At 45.9% G+C, this 20,155-nt stretch overlaps 1 protein-coding gene across 8 annotated transcripts in view; it reads right to left on the bottom strand.

Annotated features, from left to right (window-relative positions):
- Positions 1–20,155, bottom strand: part of FGF12 (fibroblast growth factor 12) — a 222,217-nt gene that overhangs the window by 49,267 nt on the left and 152,795 nt on the right. For all 8 annotated transcript variants that reach the window (XM_084529518.1, XM_084529515.1, XM_084529517.1 and 5 more), the window contains one exon: positions 18,611–18,714. In XM_084529518.1, coding sequence (XP_084385644.1) covers positions 18,611–18,714 — 104 coding nt within the window. The remainder of the gene's footprint in view (positions 1–18,610; positions 18,715–20,155) is intronic.

The following is a 20,155-nucleotide window of genomic DNA, read 5'->3' as shown; positions in this document are numbered from 1 at the left end:
AGGTAACTGCTACTTGAGAAAAGTAGGCCATCTCTTTTTCCTTTTTTCAGTCAAATATGCAAACCAAAATTAAATGGCTACTCTCAAAACACTGATGACCAAACTGAAACTGTAAATTCATTTTGCATAGTTGATGAAGGAAATAGGATTTCTTTCTTCAGCTACATTCTGGTCGGGTATTTCACAGTATCCAGCTATTAGTACTTAAAACCGTCCAGTTCTGCTGACTTCACTGCTCCTTTAGGTTTGTGCGAATGCTTTACTTGTAAAGACTTCCTGGCTCTTTGAGGTCACACCTCCTTGCTATTCCACAACAACTTCTGTGTTCCAAACACTTGCCATGATTCTTTGCAAAGATCATTATAATCACAAGGCATGTGAGGTGGTGAGGGGAAAAAAGAAAGAACCTTGAAGTCGCCAATTTTTGATATCATAGAAGCATTTAGCACTGAACTGAATCCTTATTATTTCTTTTATTCTCCAGCAGTGCTCATTAAAGAGGGAGAGTGTGGAGATGAAAGACATTTACTTTCTCACTCTTGGAGCCAGCTGAAAAATCCAGCTCTGCCTTAGCATACCCCATAGCTTCCCAGGCTTGCAGGATAATGCACTCAGCACACACGGCTGTGAGAGAGAAGACTGTATGAAACATCACGAGTGAAAGGGAGGAAAACAAGCCCAAGAGTTACGGCAAGAGACTAATGAATTTTCGTCATGACTCTAAGTAAACACCCAGGTCTTCTGTGCCATTGATAGACTTGCATGAATGTCCTACAGCTCTGCTGTCCTCTCGTCAAACGGGCCTAGTCAGCCTTTTTGTCAGAGATGGCCATGCTGATACATCCCTTGCTGGTTTTGAGGGCTGCTTGGAGGTTACAAAAAAGTGAAGATTCCTTCAGTGTGTGCTTGTCTACCCCTTAGCTCCTAGGCCCTCTCAGAGACAGGCTCCCTTAGGCCAGGGGCCCACCTAGCTGAGTGGTTTGTTGCTGGCAGGGACTGGTACTGGATGTACTAGTGAAGAGCAGAGAAACATCACCTACAGGCCTCAGTCTCCAGCAATCTATGGTATCCTTGTCTTTATCAGCCCTCACACATTATGTGAAGAAGCCTCTACTCTGCTTTAAACTTGCTAATGTCTTCCTGGCCAACGCTGGCAGGGATGCTCAGAGAATGAGGCTCACCCTCCTCTGAAACCCTCAGTGAGTCCGTTTCCAAGACTCACCTCCAGGCTTGAGTCTATCTCCTTCTCCTTCCTCCTCACAAACATATATGACATTTTTACTGACTGGAAGACCTGCTTTGCCTTGGTGTCTGCATATATCTAATTAGTCCACTATTTGCTCTGCTCTGTCACATCACATGAAGCTTTCCAGGCACCTTCAAAACTGCTGTGAGAGCACAGCCAGTCACTCACTCTCCTTAAAGGAGAGATGAAAACCCTCTAGTCCTGGCCCTGTTGCTTCATTAAAATATTGCTCCAGGTAAAAATGATTCAACCAAGTTTGAGAGAGGCCTCACAACCTACTTCCCATAGAAAGACAAGTTTAATCACACTTTTTACCTTGCAAATACTTTCTCAGCTCCTCTCAGAAATCTGCAGGTATCCCACCACTAAAAGTGATGGATGTCCTACGCAGAAAAAGGATGGCCTAACAGAATTACTATTGTTGTGTGCAATGAACATCTTCTTTTAAAAAATAAAATATCCAAACATGAAAACAACTTAATGGCAGAACTTCCTTAGATGCACATAATTCAGTCTGTTAAGGTTGAAAAGGGCACAGTTACTGAATTGGTGAAGAGTGAAAACATTCAGGAACACATTTCTCCTTTTCATTTATTCAACACAATCTAAAAACCATGTTAAATCAGCTCTTCTTTGCAGTCTGGACTGTTATTTTCTGCTGACTCCACGCTCACGCATTAAAGAGCTATTCAATAGTTTTTATTTTACTATCTATCAGAAAGAAAAGGCTCGGAAAATAAAAAAAGCAAAACGGATAATAGGGAATTCTAAAGAGGCACGTAATCAGGAAAAAGCATCATTTTAAATGTTTTCAAGCCAGAAAATACCATAACAGGGAAATAAAAACTGCAGTACTTTATTGGATTTGTGGATAATCCTCCTATTTACTGGAAGAATTGTTTCTCAATCTTTATTTTTCTCTGAATATGTGTATTTGAGGGGTCACACTATTGAGTCCGCTATGTATTAAGCTAATACATTAGCCGATTTATCTAAACGAACAGGAAGCATAAGTAAGCCTACTTTTTCAAATATGTAAATCTCGTTTTTCCCCTCAACTTTAGCATTACAACAGCCTCAGAATGTTATAATTCAGCTATCTAGCGTGCAGTGTTCTTCACTTTGCAACTACCTATTCTGAGTATGTAAATTAATCTTTATCCTAGTACATGTGGATTTAGCTTTGTATATCTAACAATGTAGTCCACTGAGGCATTCCTCCATCTTTCCTCCATTAATTTTTCAGAGGAAATACGGTCAATATTCACATTATTATCAAGAGATTAGGGACAACTGGGATGTTCATTTTAAAAAATACACTGCAGTGTATTTGAGTGGTGACAGAAAACACGCAGGTGGCTGTAGGATTGGTGGCACAGTGCTCACCATGTACTAGCAGTCATTGCACCATTGGTTTCATCACTAGAGAACTCTACTTGGATGGTCAGACTCTTAAGCACAGCCATCCATTAGTGCCTGGGAAGATTAGACAGACAGATGGCTCCTACAGAGAGATGAGTTAGAAAGAAGCAGAGTGGAATATTTTCACCAGATGGATGTTACCAAATTTTGCAGGGCACAAGAGATGCCCTGAGGTCTAGATCACAACCTAGTACTTCCCCTAGGATCTTCAAGAGGAAAATAGTTCCTCAGTTTGGCCAAGTATTTGAGCAGAGGAGTAACTGGAGGCACAAGAATTTTCCCGTTAAATTGAGGATGTGCTCAGGTCCTCAATGAGTTAGCCATTGTATAAGGGTACTGAACTGGCCAGAGAAATACTCAACAAGAGTTGGGTGTACGTGAAGGGATCCTGATTCCAACGGCTAGCAGTGTATGGGAGGAATTACAGCAGTGCCTTCTCTCAGAGTGTTCTCAGTAAAAAAACACAACAGATAAAGTGAGTGGAGAATCCAGGCAATGCCAGTGACTTATAAATGCACTTAGATGGCCTCTTGTTGGCTTGTACTCAGGTTCAGGGTGTTTCAATGCCTAGAGATTCAAGAGTTGCAGGAAGGGAAATATTTGTTGATAATAATATCAATGGACTGTTCACAGAAATGGAGACACTGCTAACCATAAAGAATTTTACAAGTTGAACTGACACTACTGAGAACAGATTATACCCAAGTATTTGAACGTATGATTGATGACTGCTGGCACGGACAAAGGGGACACCGTGAAAGAGAATATAAATAAAAGGACATAATCACCTAAAGAGTGAGTGCTGTAGTCTCTCTCTCAGAGTCTTTAGAAAAAATGTACATTGTTACTCAGTTGTGTGCCTAAATCTTGAGCTGGTAAGCATGGATGTCTTGCCAGACTCCTGTTCTTCTCCACCTCTCCCACTGCACACAGGAGTACTTTATTGTAAATAATAATGGTTTAAATTTTCAGGGGAGACCTGAGGAAGGACATTACCTAACACCCTGCCCTAGGTTTCAGTGGCGTCTATAGCTGTGACTCTCCAAAGTGCCTGCGCTATTTAGGTCTCACATTCTGCACGCTTCTGCTAAGCAGATTTGAAAAGATTGTGGGCTGTATAAAATTTCTTTCGGACAGTCTCCAAATGGATGTTAGGAAACAGAGTCCTATATGATGAGCATGAAACTGAGCTTTTGAAGTCTGTAAATAAAAGGGGAAAGAACTGCAGGGATGGTGATTACTTTGAAATCCCGCTGAAACCACAGGGAGCAAGTATTTACAGCACCACTGGCAATGAAGTAACTAGGTGCCAGAGCAGTGATTTAGCTGAAAAGTAAGATAGCTGGGTTCCTGGCTGATTCTCTTAGGTGGTGCCAGGTCAAATTATTCCATTTTTAAGTCAAACAATGATTTCCCCTACTTCACTGCACCATTCCAACTTGGCAGACCTAAAAACCAAGAGCCTCTTTTCGTTTTTTCATTTTTAACGAATAATAGAGATACCCCAAATGAAAGCTCCCTCCAAGTGCTGCTGAGGCATACGCACACTTCTGTGGCTGACTAACTTGGGGCAAGCAGGGCCACGATGGCTGAATTCAGATGGAAACACAGCTAAATCTGGAGCAATGTCAACCAGGAAGGCTTCAGGTGTGAGAGGCTTGTGTGAGCTCATTGCTGTTTCACAGCACTAGCATCTTGATAGAAAAAGGACATGTGAAGGAGAAAATCTTTTGAGGTAAAAAACAAAGCAAAAAAAAACCCAACACCCTCATGCTGTCATGTAGTCGCTCTCTTATCTGTTCAAGCTCTTACACAGTGCCCTCAACGTAGCACCCGAGTGCCTGTCAATCTCTAGCACACTTATCTCCACACTGTCTCTGTGGGAGTAGGAAAGAAATCTTATCTTCACCGTATAGATGAGCGGCTGAGGCAGAGAAATTAAGGGCTTGATTTGGTTACCTAAATGTAAGTTTCTAGTATTATTTGAGATGTCCTGGGGCATGCAAGACATGCACAGGGCTGGCAGGTAGGACACGAGACCTATGGGAGAACCACAGTTTTCTTGGGGACAGGCAGAATATGCTGGCTCATCGCGGAGGGAGATAAATACCTAGGTTTAGGCAGCTCCACTGAATCCTGTGTGACTGGGCCTGAGGAAGGCAAGGTGTTTGTGGCAGAGCAAGGAGCTGGACCTTACAAACTGCCCCACTAGCACCCTAAGGACAAGAACTGCTTCCATCTGCAAAACAGGGACACTTTTTTTTTTTTTTAACATTTTGATTGCAGGTCTGTATTATTTCTAAAGACAAGTTTCCTGTGCCCTGCACCTCCAAAGTAACCTGTGGTTGTTGGTAGCCTGTGCACTGTCCTTTTTCTGGCTATGAGCACAACCATTTTGCAGTCACACTCAAGAAGAAACCCCCCTACAGAATATGGATCTAATTTCTGTCCAACTCAATAGAAATACTCAGGTTGTCATACAAAGGAACAGAAATAGTATCAGAGTAGCCCTCTTTTACCACGTACATAAGCCCAGACCTCACGCTGAAGCGTGAGCCTACCTCCTTGTAGCAGCATTTACAGAAAGGCACTTTCATTGTAGCTCATGGCAAAACCTTCTCAACAATTTAGGAGCTTGTAATGAGCTCACTGAGGAAGAACAGGAGGATGGTCAAGGTCAGAGCCCCCATAGGAGTGCTATCAGTCTTGACATGTACAGCAAATAAAGTTCTTAAACAGCTGCCAAATCAGAAATAAGCTGTATGCAGAGAAGCTGTGCTGGCCTTGCTGCAAGCTGTTATTTGGTGCATTAGGCTGAGGACAGATTTGCAAAACCACTCAAGCAGTTCAGACGTTTGGTTCCCCTTTGGATCAGCTCAGTGAAAGAGGTGGTGGTGAAGCACCAGGCTGGCAGGCCTGGTTGCCTGGCTTCCAGAACATCTTCCTGCAGTGCTACCCGCAGTAACACAAGCATCTGCTCGCTACCATTCGCCCCTGCTGGTTTGGGCTGTGTCTACATGCCTGGCAGGTAGGTCTGCAGCCCAGAAACACAGGGTTAACCGAACTACCTCCAAGGATGAGGCTGGTTTCAGTCCTGCCTTCTGGTCTCTCTCCTGGGACAAAAAGCACACATCAGACACCATTCTTCCCCCAACCACACTAGGTACCCTCCATTGTATTCACAACCAACCACAGCAGTGAGCAGAATCTGAGCAATGTCTTAATTTACTTAAGCCTACTGAATACTTGAAAGAGAGGAATTCTTTTTGTCTTTTTTTTTTTTTTTTTTTCCATATGTGAAATCTGATTAGAATAATCCTGGCAAGGCAAAGAGTGATAAGCAAGTAGAGTAGGTGAAAAAAGGTAGTTTTGAAGGAGGAAATTGATTTCCTTCTGCCCTTCCAAATTTGAATAATAAACCTTCACAAAGAAGTTCTTTGGAAGAAACTCCTGGAGATATAAAAAACTGTAATTAAAATACTCTAAGAAATTATGACTTGGAGCTCTTTCCAAAAATAGATTGTTGCAAAGTAAAACGTTTGAGACACTTGCACTTGGTATCCAGTGGCCAACATTTTCACAGGGCTGCAGGAAAATTCAAAAAAACACTTTGAATTAGCCAGGATCATGCAAAAAACCTGGGCCTCTGGGATCCTGTGCCTGCTTTGCAACCAAAGAGTTACAAACCAAAGAGAAGTGTGATCAACAGGCGTCTTGCAAGGAGAAAAGGTAGAAAAGGTTCTACACTTCAGTTTTCTTATTCTAAGAAACTGGATAATCTCCTTTGGTGGAAGTTGGTTTGAGGTTTCTGGTAGAAAAGTAGGTCTTGCTGTGACTTCACAAAAGACATAATTTCCAATTTGCAAACCCGTTTATTCCTATGAGATAACCACTTATTCACTGGGTGCCCAACACCTCTGATACGTGGTCTTTAAAACGTCTGGAAAAAAACAGACTGATTTTGTTACTGCAAAGTTTCCTTGCGAGACCTGGCTGCTCAGCTCCTGGGGCACCACCGCAGCACAAGTGCTTCTTTCTGGAGCACGGCTGCAATCCGGAGCTCCTCAGGAGCTGGCTCCAGTTCTCCACCTGCCATCTTGTGAAGCTGACACCGTAAACAGCCCCAGCTCCTTGGGCGGCTGAAAAAGAGAGATCTGTGGAGCTCTGAGCAACTGCACTTGACATATGGTATTAAGATGTGCAAGGGAAGATGGCTGGCAGAGTACGGCTCTCTTGTGGTTCTTTTGCCTGCTCCCATTATCCTCAATGAAGATTGCTAGGGACATAAATGCTGAGGAGCCAGAAAAGAATTAAAATGGGAAGACAGAGAGGGAGAAGCGAGCCCTGCCTACACAGCCTTCAAAGCAGACTGATTTGCTCAGACTCAAGATACTACATAAGTTGTGCTGCTGCTGCTGCACCAGTTCCCTGAATAACCACAGTGATACAAAAGAGAGCTTCTGATCAAGGCAAAGAATTAGGATCAGGAAGAAGAAAAGGACTAATCCAGCCTCCATGCATGACCTTGAGCATGTCACACCACTCCCCTTCGCTCGGTTTCCTTAGCTATGCAATGAAGTGGAGAATTATCTGAGATTGTGGGAGAGCCCCGGAGCGACGCCGAGGAAAATGATAACAGATTCATTCTGGGGCCTCTGCAACCCCAGCTGACTTAATTCCTCCTACTGCCTATGATCCAGATGACCCAGACACCCTCAGACCTGCCTTATCCTGAAGGCCAATCATGGGATTTTCTTTAGGCAAAAGGACTACATTTTAAGGACTCTAACTGGTATGGGAGAGCCACAGGCTGGGCCCTGCATTATGCTGACAGCACTGAGTGGTGCTCCCATCAGACTGAAGTGGCACTGCACCTCTGACCTGGCTGCCCATCAGAGCTTGCCGTTCAGCTCCTCCACCCACCAGGAAGGGGAAACAGTCATTTTAAAGATGCCTGGCATGAGTACGCGGGGCTTGAACACTGCGGCAGGGATGCAGAGAATTGCCCTTCTCAACTCCTGCTTAGGAGAGATTCCTGCTGGGGAAAGAGATCGCCCAGCACAGCGACTGTGCTTGTGGGAATGGCACAATTACCCTGAAGCCAGCTGCTCAGCTCGTTTTGCACGTGTCTAGAAAGTTGGACATCACTTCTCTCAGTGCCTCCTCACCTAGCAGACTTGTTCAAAATCCCCGATGCTGTATTTTCCTCCCTCTTCTATTTCACGCTTACAATGATTTAATGGTGGAAAGAGAAAAGGTTATGCAGGAGATTCATGCTGATTTCTATCTTCGAGGCTTTGGAGAGAAGCAGACAATCTCTGCCCAGCTGCAGTAATTCCTCTGCAGTGCTCCAGACAGCATCTGGGAGGCTGTAATGTGTGCATGTGTGCATGCAACTCCCACGCGCGGGTATCAATAATGCATTCGATGTGCAGCCTTCAGTGCAGCCGACCAAGGACGCTTCTTATAAAGACAAGTCAACCCTTCAGCCTTCCCAGGAGGAAAGTGGTGAGGAGATACGAAGACTCACCATCTTCATGCCACGTCTTATTTATGTCAACAGGGCGTTCATATTTTGGAAAGCTTTTAGCATGGGGCTGGTGCCTAGGTATGTATTTGGAGGATTAGAGAGTACATTGCTCTGAATACCAAAATACTTCCAGCTTCCTGGGATTCAGATAATTTACAAAAAAAAAAAAAGAGCAGCATGAAACCCTACTATTGCTCCCCAGGCACAACTCCTTGCACCTCAGACACTGTCGGTATGCCAGAGGTGGCAGGACACTCTCATAGTCTCTTGACTGCCTTCTTGATGGCTCAGGTGTCAAAACACCAAATTAACACAATATTCGTGTAGAGGGATATTTATCAATGTCAGAGAGGGATAATTAATTTAATTTAAAAGTTTTAAGGCTTGTTGGGTTTTTCCACAGAGTGTAGCTCCCTCCATTCATCACAGGATGGGATCAGTAGTGCGTCAGAGGGGAAAAAGACCCACTTTGCAGGACTAAAAAGATCCCCTTTTTAGTCCTGCAAAAGCTGTATGGGAAGCCTACAAGTGTCCACCCACTGAGACGAATCTTTTCAGTACGTAGTCCAAAGCCACACTGTATAAGATTAGTGAAAAGTGGTTAAGGAAGAGGAAAAAGAAGAAGGCAACAAGGTGAGCACCAGAAGCCTTTCGATGATGTAACTAAAGAACAGAAAAACCGTAGGTAAGTGAAATTAGTCACAAGAATAAAAGATCAAACACGCAGCCTAATTGCAGGCAGAAAGGGGAATAATACACCATACAGGGACTAATGGGAATGATTCCAACCGCGATTACTTGGTTTTCTAGTCCTGGGAAGTCTACAGATGACTGCTGGTGCAGCAGAGAAACTTCATTTTAGCTTGGAACATGAGGACCAAGCCAGGATTCCAGATTCCTAACTCTGCTCTGAACCATCTTGTCTGGGCTGTGTTCAGCAAAGCCATGATTTTCTCCTCCTGTTTTTGACACAAAATAGGCCATGGCTTGCCTTTTACTACTGGAATTTTCAAAATCTCTCATTTTCTCCTAATCCTATGTCTCAACATTCTGTCTGCCCCGATCCCAAGTCCCCTGTACCATTGCAGAGAAAAAAAAATAACAAGAAAAGGCTTTGCAGCAGAGTATTTTTAAAAAGCTATTTTAAGTCCAGATTCTACTTAGATTATTCATCCCCTCAAAATTTACAAGTTGGATAATATAATTAAATACTCCGGGAATACACAACCAACAAATCTAAAAGCAAAACAAAACAAACAAACCCCCTCCACTCAGGGCTTACATTTTGAGCCTTCCACAAGGGTCAGAAATATTTATGAAGCAGAGCCAGACCCTGTGCCAGCATATCCAGCAGGTGGGAGAGGACAGGCTCTGCCTTTGGTGCTCGCTGCTGTTCTCCTGAGCACTGCCACAGGGCCAGATCTGGGCTCAGCCATCACCAGCACGTCCAGAAAAGCCCTTGTAGGGTTTCTTCGGTGCACCATGCACCCCGAGGCCAGATGCATGGACCAGGCATGGTTCAGGAGGGACGGGAACGGGTCTCATCCTGCCTGCTGCTGGGATGCCCCTGGACAGTGCTGTGGGCAAGGCACCCTGTGCCACACAGCACACACAGATCAACCCCACTCCTGGCTTCATGGAGGAATTGGCTTAGAGAGAAGGCGGGTGGATGGGGGCTTTCCTTTCTGGCGTTTTCAGGAGGTGCCAGAAGATACAGCCAAAAGCAGAGGGCGATCCCCAGAGCCCACATCCCTGCTGGAAGGGAGAGCCGGGAGCACAGCTTCAGCCAAGCACCCAGGCACACTTCCACCGCTTCCACACTTCCACCGACTTCAGGAACATTATTTCTGCCTTGCAAGTCACGCCGGTATGTTTTCACAGCACAACCAGGATCCCACCCCACCCTTTCTGCTGCAGCATGCTACATTCCCCACTGATCCAACCAGCCCAAGTATTTTGCACCTCTCTTCCTTTCCCCTGGAAAACCACATTACAATCCAACCATGTTCTCCACCTAAAAAGTTTGCTGTCGCTTGGCTCCCAGTTCTAATTACATGCACACAGTCAGGAAGGTTTCTTCTTGGGTTTTTCAGCCTGCCTATGACTGTCGTATCTCCTGCCTTCGCCTCCAGAGCCATTAGTCACTGTTTGGCAGAGGCATGCCATTCACTAGTTTTATCCATTCTATATTTGACTTTGGAGCTATCAGAAAGGAGATCCGAATCAGTTCATTAACACACGCCTGACCTCAGCCAAACACGTCCTCGCTCAAAACCTGCCAGGAAGGACAATATTTATCCTCCCTCCACCACAAAATAAAATGTTAATAATCCCACTGCCACCTTTGACACGCTGGAGATTTGTCGAGATTTCGCTTGTGGAAAAGAGACAATGTCCCTATTTATGGGCAGAACAGACACAGGATAAATGGCATTAAAAAAGCCGAGCAAGCTGGCGAGTTTGAGGCAAAGCAAATTAATAGCCCAGGGAGAAGGGCTCAGATCCTGGCTGCTCCTGCATCACCCAGCCAGCAGGATGCAAAGGGAAGGAAAGGAGAGGGAATTGTGCAGCCACCACCTCTCCAGAGCGACCAGGGCTGGAGAAATGTGCCAGCACCAACAAAACCCAGACCTGCCATTGAAGCCACAGTGGGCCTGAGCACTTACCTGCCCAGCTCAGCCCCTGCAGCTTCAGGGCTGCCCATGAGGAGACAGAAAGCCAGGCAGCTCTTCCCGTGACCTGCCAGCTCCATTTACCAGGCCTGACACCGTTGCATTTTAACGCATCGTAAAGCAGACAGCTGTTTGTTTTGTGGACCCCTCGCTCCTGACAGGGTGGGTTGGTCTGAATGTAATGAGTCTGGCAGTTCTCAGCTTAGTTTCTTGTAGGCTAGTGCCTGTGCCACAGGCACATAAAAGCATCTCTCATGAGTGGATACTGAAAATACAACACAAGAAGCAAATACAGCATAACCCCGAGCAACCCTTGGAGACGTTCTGCCACACCAACTCCACAGCGAGGTGGAACACCAGCCGCAGCCTGGGCCCGTGATTTCTAATAAATGCTGTCTGCCTACAGAGAAAAACATTACCCGGCCCATCCAGAGAGAAATATCCTTTCTCAAAACACAACTCAAAAACCCCAGTTACCCAGGTTCATCTTTATAGGACTCAGTTATCTGCAAGAGCAACGTGGACGTCCCCGCCACCAGAGGTCCCCATCCGTGGCAGCATTATCCACTGCACACTGCAGCTGGAGGAGCTGCTCCAGTCTGCTCTGCTCACGTCCCCTCTGCTAACTAGGGCTTCCCTGCACGCCACCCTACTCTCCGTCCAGACGTTTTCTAGAATTCCCTTCCAAAATCCGACTGGAAGATTGGATTGCATCGACCGTTCTGTTCTGCTTCAACCTCGTTGTTTCCCCTGCAGTGGTTAATTGATCGCACACCATGCACGGGAGAAAAATGGGCAGGCTGCGTGCAATCCTACTGCTGCTGGGGACCTGTTCCAAAGACTTGCCTGCCTACTGATAAAAGCTTAAAGCTTGGACTCACGGAAATCAGCAGCAAGAAGGCTGTGGAGAAGATGGTAGCCATGATGGTGATTTCTCTCTGAGATTCCTCCTCTTGCCTCCCTTACAGTCTGGAGCAATCCCCTCTACTAGCACTTTACCCTCCTCCCCCTTTCACGCTTGCAGGAAGTCATGTGGGATCAAAATGCTCCACCAAAATCTCAACATTTTGTTCTGATTTTATTAGGAACGGTAAAGCAATATAAAACACTCTAAAGTTCTTTCAAAATGGGAATCTGTAACATTTCTTTGGGGAAGTGTCAAAATGAGATGAGTCAGCACCACTGGAGTGTTTTTCCCCGATTTTCTTCCAAAATGAAATTTCAGCAAAAGCTCTTAATGCGTCCCAATACTGACAGACCACTGCTTACAAGGGGCAATGCCCCATTCACTCTCCTCTGGATGGCATTACATGGAGCATGACACGTTTCTAAATATCCTGCACAACCCAGGCTTAGGGAAGGCACTTGTTATTGGAGCACGCTCATTCGTTGTAATTTGCACTGTTCTTACATAAGCTAGCAAAAAACAAGGGATAATGTCCTGCTGTTACCGATTTTGGTCTCCCAACAGCCTCGGGCTTGAACAGACCCAAGGGCTGACCCAATCCACCTGTGATGCTGACAAGGAGCAGAGCAGCACCATCCCGCTGGGAGCCTCGCCGTGGTGCTGTGCTAGGGATGTCCTGGGGTCGCAGGTCCCTCAGGAAGGCACCAAGTGGGAAATGTGCCCACAGAGCCCCAGCATCACAGCACCCCAGCTCTCCTGCCGGCCCTCTGGGTCTGACGAGCAGCCCAGGAGGTCCTGCCAAGTGAGGTCAGGCCCGTTTCTGGCACATGTCGATCACTCTGCCATGCTTGCTCTTGTAACATCCTGAACAACCCCTGCGCCCACCACTCACACAGGGGGCAGGGAGCTCGTACTGCCAGGGCCCAAGGAGAGCTTCGGGGAGAGGAGGGCAGCCAGACAATGAGGATGGAAGCACCTAAAGGGGGAAAAGTGACCACTTTGCTATTGATAGCTGTGTTTATAAGTCTCCAAGCTACCAGGGTGGTGTGCCAGGGCACTTATCAGCTGTATTTTAGGAACAGTCAATGCAAGGCAGGAATCTGCTCCCAGGGACTGGCTCTGCTCAGCACAACAGCTTGCCCCATGACTCCATTTCACTCCCTCCATTCTTATAATGAAGCCTGGGGACAGGAGGAGCTTTCCCAGTTAATGCCTCTGTTCAGCGAGCCCCCTTAAACCACCAGTGAAGAAGAGTGGATGCTCTGGAGGGAAATTAAAAGTACATTAAATCGAGCTCTCGCTGTGCTTTGCCTTTGGAGACGTTTCTCTGTCTCTGCTGACCTGGCTCCCTAATGAGGCATGGAAACCAGGGAATCCCCCCAGCAAGCCTGCTCGCTCGCAGTCTGCAAAAAGGAGATAGGCAGGGTACCTGCCTGCCATACCTGCACTTCTGACTCCATCGGCTAAGCAGGACTGGAGGTCAACCAGGAATTAAAGAAATGGCATCGGTAGAAGCAGTTTAACACCCCAAGCCTATTAGGGGAGAGAATGCAGCGTTTTTGATTCCAGCCCCTGACCTTGAAACGATGTAAATAAGAGTGCAGCAACCCTAGAGGAGTTGTAGTGAAATAGTTACAGCATCACAAGCAGATTAAAAAATACAGTTAATATACATACTTCCCCAGATGCTTGTTTATTATTATGCAAGACATGTTTATTATGCAAAATGATAGAGCAGAATAAAAAAGCAGAGAAAGGGAAAATGAAAAGACACACTGAGCTCTTAACATGACTTGTTTTTTTTTTCAGTGCTGTTTAGATTTTTTTTTATTGTGCATAATCATTCCCTTATTAGCAGGAATCTTTGAAGTGATTCAAGCTCTAATTTCAGCATTTCAAACTCGCAGGTTTATACTGTAAAACCATACTGAGCTCTTGTAAGCGACCCATTTTTTTCCCTCTGTATTCCATATCTCTGCTAAGGTTTTCTCAGCCTTTCCAATAAATTATGTATCACGATTTGCCGTTTCAAAAATAATTAGAACTCAGAGTTAAACAACAAGGAATATGTGCAAGCAATACATTTTAGAAGAGAAGCGTTAGGCACTTGGGGCAAATCCCATCCCAGCTGCAGCGCCACTGAATTATACATACTGTACAGAGAGCTGCAATTTGGGCGTACTTGGAGTGATTGGGTGGGTCTGGGGAGGCTCTACAAGCCCGTGATGTGCATCTGCTCCAAGAAAACTAGGCTTGTGCCTCAGACAAAATATTTTTCATGAGATCCTTTCCCTACACTCCTGTGAGATGCAACAGGGGTGATGGAGAGCCGAGCTGGAAAGCTGAGAGCCAGGAGCAAAGGGACGGCTTCGACTCCACGGAGAAAGGTTACACCAAAGCAGGAATTAATTTGGTAGGGAAGTTATTAACTCCAGACAGGTAGACAGGAGAGCATGTTCTGTGGCTCCTGTTACAATCAGACTGTAAAGTCACTGGAGCAGGACGTACCTCTTTATTCTGTGTTTCCCTGTCCTCTGCAACAACCAGCCTTTGGTCTCGGCTTCCCAAGAGCTGAGGCAGTACACGTAACGCCCTGCCCTTCATTCATTCTGTATGTTGCTGCTTTGGTGTCAAATGCTAACAGGGGATCCTCAAGAGAGCTGCTTAGCTCCTGAAAGCAGGCACTGATAAAAACCTTTGTGCACCATCAGGGAATTTACAGCCACCCCATACCACAACAAACCTCAATGGGAAATCACCAATGACTCTGCAAGCTTGCAGTGAGGACGGTGTTTTTGCATCCTGCTGTCTGCAAAGCCAGGTGCCTCAGACCCAGACATGGTTTTCTTGCCTACTCAGCACCTAATTCCCCAGCAGACCTCAGAGTCAGAAGCAAGCTAGTCTGGAAAAAACCTCAGGTCTCGAGTGTAAGTAAACAACCCACAGAAGTCATAAACAGCTGCTTCCCAAGCAAACAAACTTTGGCATCTAATGCATTTCGGCCTGTAAAGCTGCCTGGGGATCTAGGGTTGGCTTCAGGCAACAAACCAACCCCACACCGTCCCTGCCCATTTCTAACTGCACAAAATAAATAAAGAAACTTGCTGTTAAAGGTATCGATGTGGCCAAGCACATTGGGCTAGGAGGGTACTGCATGTTTCTGCAATGAGCTTTTTCGCTGAGTCTGGCTTTCAAGACCCCACTCAGCTCTGCTTTTGTGCTGATTGGCACTGGGAAGGCTTTTTCCAAGGGCTGCTTATTCTAAATGCATTCGTTCAAGAGCACATTGGCCCAAACTCAGAAGGAGCTGGCACAAACCATCTCCAAGACCAGGCTGATAATAGCTTCTGGTTTGATCCAGGGCAGAGGATGTCAGCCAAGGTCTCAGCTGGCACACGCAGATTAAACACCACCAAAAAAACCCAAACCCTACAGCGATGGTGTGTTCAGCTACAGACACAGACAATCTGGGCTCAAAAGGAGGAAAAAAATAAAAAAAGAACCATTTCCCTGGACAGCTGCATTTTATCTGAAAGCAGTCCCAGGCTTGAGGGTGTTAACAGCAAGTCCTAGCTGGGCTAGTCTGGGACAGACAGCAGGCGAGGCAGCCAAGCAGCAGAAAAAGTTCATTTATCAGTGGATCTGCGCGAGTGAACAGTAGCTATGGGGAATATTGACCCATTTTTCAAAAAATCCCTCAGAAAAGGCTGGGGACAAAACAGGTACAAGCACAACAGCAAAGGAAAATGGCCCGAGACAGAGCAAAGCTGTAGTTCAGGGTCTGCTAAGCAAGGGAACGGGGACAATGTTCCCCTTCTCCTTCGGGGTGAGCAGCAGTCGGGTCCAGGCAGCATGGCTGGGGGCCTGCTTGCCCCAGAGAGGAGCAGGCTGTCCAGTCCTGTCAAAGCAATTCCCCGGCACAGCCTTTGAGACTGACACAGCCAGGCCAAATGTTGGCTTGGAGTAGGATCCCTGCCCCACAAGGAAAGCTGCAGCATCCAAAAGAGACTGCTTGGATAGGCTGAGACCTTCTGAGCCACATCCAGTTGTTTTATAGGATCCTGGTCTAATCTCATCTTTGGTGCTATGAGAGATTTGACCTCTGCTCCCTGCTCCTAACAGGCTTTATCCACAAATTTTCTTCTTTCTCGCCTTGGGGTCTGCTCCAAAGCAGAGTGAATTTATCGATTTCCTGTTGTAAGACAGAGACAGAGCCACTGGTCAAAACAAGAAGAAAAGCCAGCCCAGGAAGCTCCATCCCCCTGGAGCAGAGATGGGCCAGTAGCATCCATCTACTACAAACAGAAGCCTGAAATCATGTTTATGAAATTAACAGCTTTACTCTTTTATTAGTTCAGACAGAGCTGAATGCCATCAAGCCATAGCATGCAACAAGGTCCACTTCAGTAACCACACTGGCAATCTTGGTACATCCCTTATTATCCCTCCCATTTAAGTCAGGCACATTTGCTGGGAATAAGCAGGCTCCATTAAACCACCTTCATTTCAATACATGTATGATTTGATGCCTTTTAGGACAATTCACATAAATAGCAGATATCTTCCCTGGATACATGGTCCTCCTGCTAACAAAATCTCTTGGTATGTCCCTCCTACCCTCTTCATTGCCTCACTACCTGCTAGCAGTGTGCTAGCTAGCTTTTCCTCCGCATTGTCTCAGCTGTCAAACATCATGCTTCCAACTCTCCATTTCTTCTTTTGCCTGAGCCCCACACTCTTCTCTCCTTTGCAATATTTGTTCAGAAAACGCTGACCCCCCCACTGCTCCACAAAGACCCACCCCAGCTGGCTGTGGCTCTAATGCCACACACTGCTTTCCTGCAGTGCTCAGGTAAGGGGCACAGGGGGCACGAGGAGCCCCAGCTCTGGGCCAGGACCCCTTTGTTCCCAGCATTGCACAGGTACAGGGCAAAACTTCAGTCCTGACCCCTGTGACACTGTGCCTAGGGGGAAGCCCGCCTGATAATGCAGCACCACACCACACTTGGTATTACCTCGATCTACCTACCTTTAGCACTTGATAGCTTTACAAAAAAAGGAGATTTTCATTGTTAGTAAACCAATGTAATTTATTTAGAGGCAGTCATTTATGTTTACTGGGCTATGAAAGAACAGGAAGCGTCTGGCATCCACAGAGATCCAGATTGATCTCTCTGTCTCTTTTTGACAAGCAGCCAGTTTTGAGACCTACCTCGCCAGGCATACTAACACGTTGACTTGCCATTTTCTACCCTGAGCTGCTGGGGAGAGAGAGCTTTGTTACCTCTCATGGGAAAGGGGGAAATCCCAGCCATGTGAGAGATTTAAAACTGACCAGGAATGCAGATGGATGATATGGGTCAGGAAACACAGGTACAACTCAGCCTTTTTTATCTCAAGCTACTGGGATCATGATGGTAGCAAAGATTTTGATCCCTTGTCAGTGACCTTACAGGGGAAGCACCCCAAATTACAGCCACCAAGAGCTTGCTGCATAGAATATCCACAAGGAAACCTAAAGTAAAATTAATTGACAGCTATCAGAGACATAAATCAAAGCCAGAGCAGTGGATCTATCCTGGTGTGCTTATGCATATCCTGTGGTAACACGTTTTGGTGGTACCATTTTGCTACTCTACAAGCTATGAAGTGGCGTGCCTTTTTCAAGCTACATCTTATGTGACAGTGACAACAGCAACTGTGACAGTATGTTGCGCTTACTGCAATTGTAATGACAAAAGACAACCCAACACTGCTTGTACTGTGAGCCAGCAGCCTCCTCTTACTGTAGGAGCTAGCACAAGCATCAGCTTTGGCTGAGTACATGGTACAGCATCCCCTTGGGTCCAGAGGTTTATAGGAAGGCACACAGCAGACAAGTTAGGGAAATGGACATCTCTGCCCCCCACTACACAGACTGTCATCCTTTTGGTGGTCCTATCTCCGATCTCACGTACGCTTTTAAAGCGCAGCAAATGCCGAGACAAGAGCAGAATCATTGTACTGTAAATTTACACAAATGGAGATGAGATTAAAATCTTGCCTATATGCTTTAAAGATATCATAACCACAGAAATGAGCAGAGTATTATTAACTATCACTTCTTACTATGTAGAACTAGAGCAAAGTTATTTGAAGCATAAAAATTCTGGCAAAGGGCTGCCATATTTAATAAATCACTGAATCAATTATTCACTGTGAAAATCAATTACTTACTTCAAATGAGAATCTTATGAATAACCTCATGCCCTTTCATGCCATCTAAGAAAGTTATAGGGGAATTAGTCAGTAAAAAATGCCTCACTTATCTTTTATGTGCATTAGAAAGACCACACAAATACAGGGTAATTCTGCTCTGCTGAAGCACTCTGCCAACAGAATAGTCCAGAACCATTTTAATGAAGTCAGTGTATTGCTGTGCATTTACACTGCAGTCAAAAGCAGAGTATGACCCATTGGGGCACCACCCCCAACAGTTTTCCGGGTGCAATTCAGAAGCAATTGCAATCACTCCATCCCATTTCACAAATGGGAAACCAGAATATAACCAGCAAGCTGTATAGCCTCCTCTACAACGTGACCTACATTAGGTAACTCCTCAAAGGAGCACAAAGTATATCTTCACAGGTCAGGAAATATTACCACGAAACTCCGTGGAGACACTTGAAAGTGAATATTGCATGGCTTTGCAGCAGCTCCCACCACTCCTGCTTTTAAAGGTTTTCCGATACGTGACCATTTTCACAAAAGCTGTCTCCAAGTCCCAGCGGGGTCTCCTCCCTCCCCCTACAAAACCAAACCATCCCAGGAGCCCAAAGGTGCCAGGTACTCACTGAGCTGTAGAGATATCCCTCAGCGTTCATGGCAACGTACAGACCTGCCTTCACCCCTTGGATTGCCACCACACGAAGACCCACAGGAATTAGATTGAAAAGGGCTGCGGAAGGAAAAGAAAAGCAAAGGTTAGGCAGACATCACCCCACGGGGCTGCCGCTGCTTCTTGCCCCACGGCCAGCCCGTACAAACCGTATCGAACTGGAAACAAACAGATTGCTTCCAGCTACAGGAAAGACCTGCAGCCACAGGGTCAATGTTGAAAGCAGATTTTAAAACGTACTGAGCTTGCTTGCCTCCCAGAAGCCTAAATATACCCATCAGGATGTCTGATCACTGCCTTTGCAATGCCAAGGGCTCGTACACGTGCTCTGGCTAGCGTATCTTAACAGCTTTCTGTGGGCCAGCTGAGCTGTGGTAATGCAGGCGTGCACATCTTTGCCTGTGGCAAATGATCAACACAACTTAGTTTAGTTTATCCTGACACAGATTTAAGCCTAGCCACACTTTCTTGGATTTACCATAAAATAAAAGTGTATATAGGCAGGGACCATGGCCAGAATGAGGCACCGTAACTCATCAGTGTGCCTACCCCTGCGATCCCTGCTATCAAAGGACTAAAGGCTCTCAGGAGGAGATACCGCCCTGGTCCTGAGCTCTGCTCCTCATTCAGAAGCAGCACTAGGCAGGACAGAAGAAGACAAGACCTTTCAATACTCAATTTTACTGCAATCTTATTGATTAAAGCATTGCAGCCACTTCCTCTCAATTATTTAGCTCGTTGCTGGATTCCAAACAGTCCCTGTGTCTCAGTGAGAGACCTTTTCCATGAGCAAACACATTAATGTTCGGTCAGGCTTTGGTGCATTTCTAACACAACGAGCTTCATGGGGAAAGGACTGACAGTGTCAATAGCCTACACAATCAGACATTAGCATGGCTTTGTTTCCACTGAGAACTGTAGGACAAAAGCATCCAGATGTGGCAGGAGCCTTGGTGCTTCAGCTTGTGGAGAGGTAACTGGATGCTGTCCCAGGAGCTCGGGATATTGTGCTTGGCTCCTTGCAGACAGTGGTGCAGGCTACAAGAGCTTCATCAACGTCTGAGGAACTGCACGATTTATAAGGAAAAAGAGCTCAAAGGGTGTGGGTAGTGTAATGGGAACCTGATTACCATGGAACGGTGGATTTGCTTACAGGTTACAGACGGATACCTTTTCAGAAGAAAAACCTGAAAAAAACAACACATAAGGAACAGAAAGCAGTGTTGCTTGAAATATCTGCCAGGTGCTCTGGCTAAGCTGGTTTTAGGGTTATCTCCAAAAAGGGATTCATGAGTTCTGGTTTCAGTTGAACACTCCTTCTTTTCTATCCTTCCTTGAGGAAGGCTAGAAGACTCCCCTCGGGCAGCTCCCTGGAAGGGAAGCACACCAAGTCTGGTGAAACCAGCCCTACCCCCAGACACCTTGCCTTTAAGCACCACATTCAATGCAACATCAGTGTGTGCTTAAGTCTCACAAAACCCAGTGCCTACATTTCTGTGAT

The sequence above is a fragment of the Aythya ferina genome (assembly GCF_964211825.1).
Source record: "Aythya ferina genome assembly, chromosome: 9".
NCBI lineage: Eukaryota > Metazoa > Chordata > Aves > Anseriformes > Anatidae > Aythya > Aythya ferina.
The sequence above is the reverse complement of the archived record's forward strand: the minus strand, read 5'-3'. Positions and strand labels throughout refer to the sequence as shown.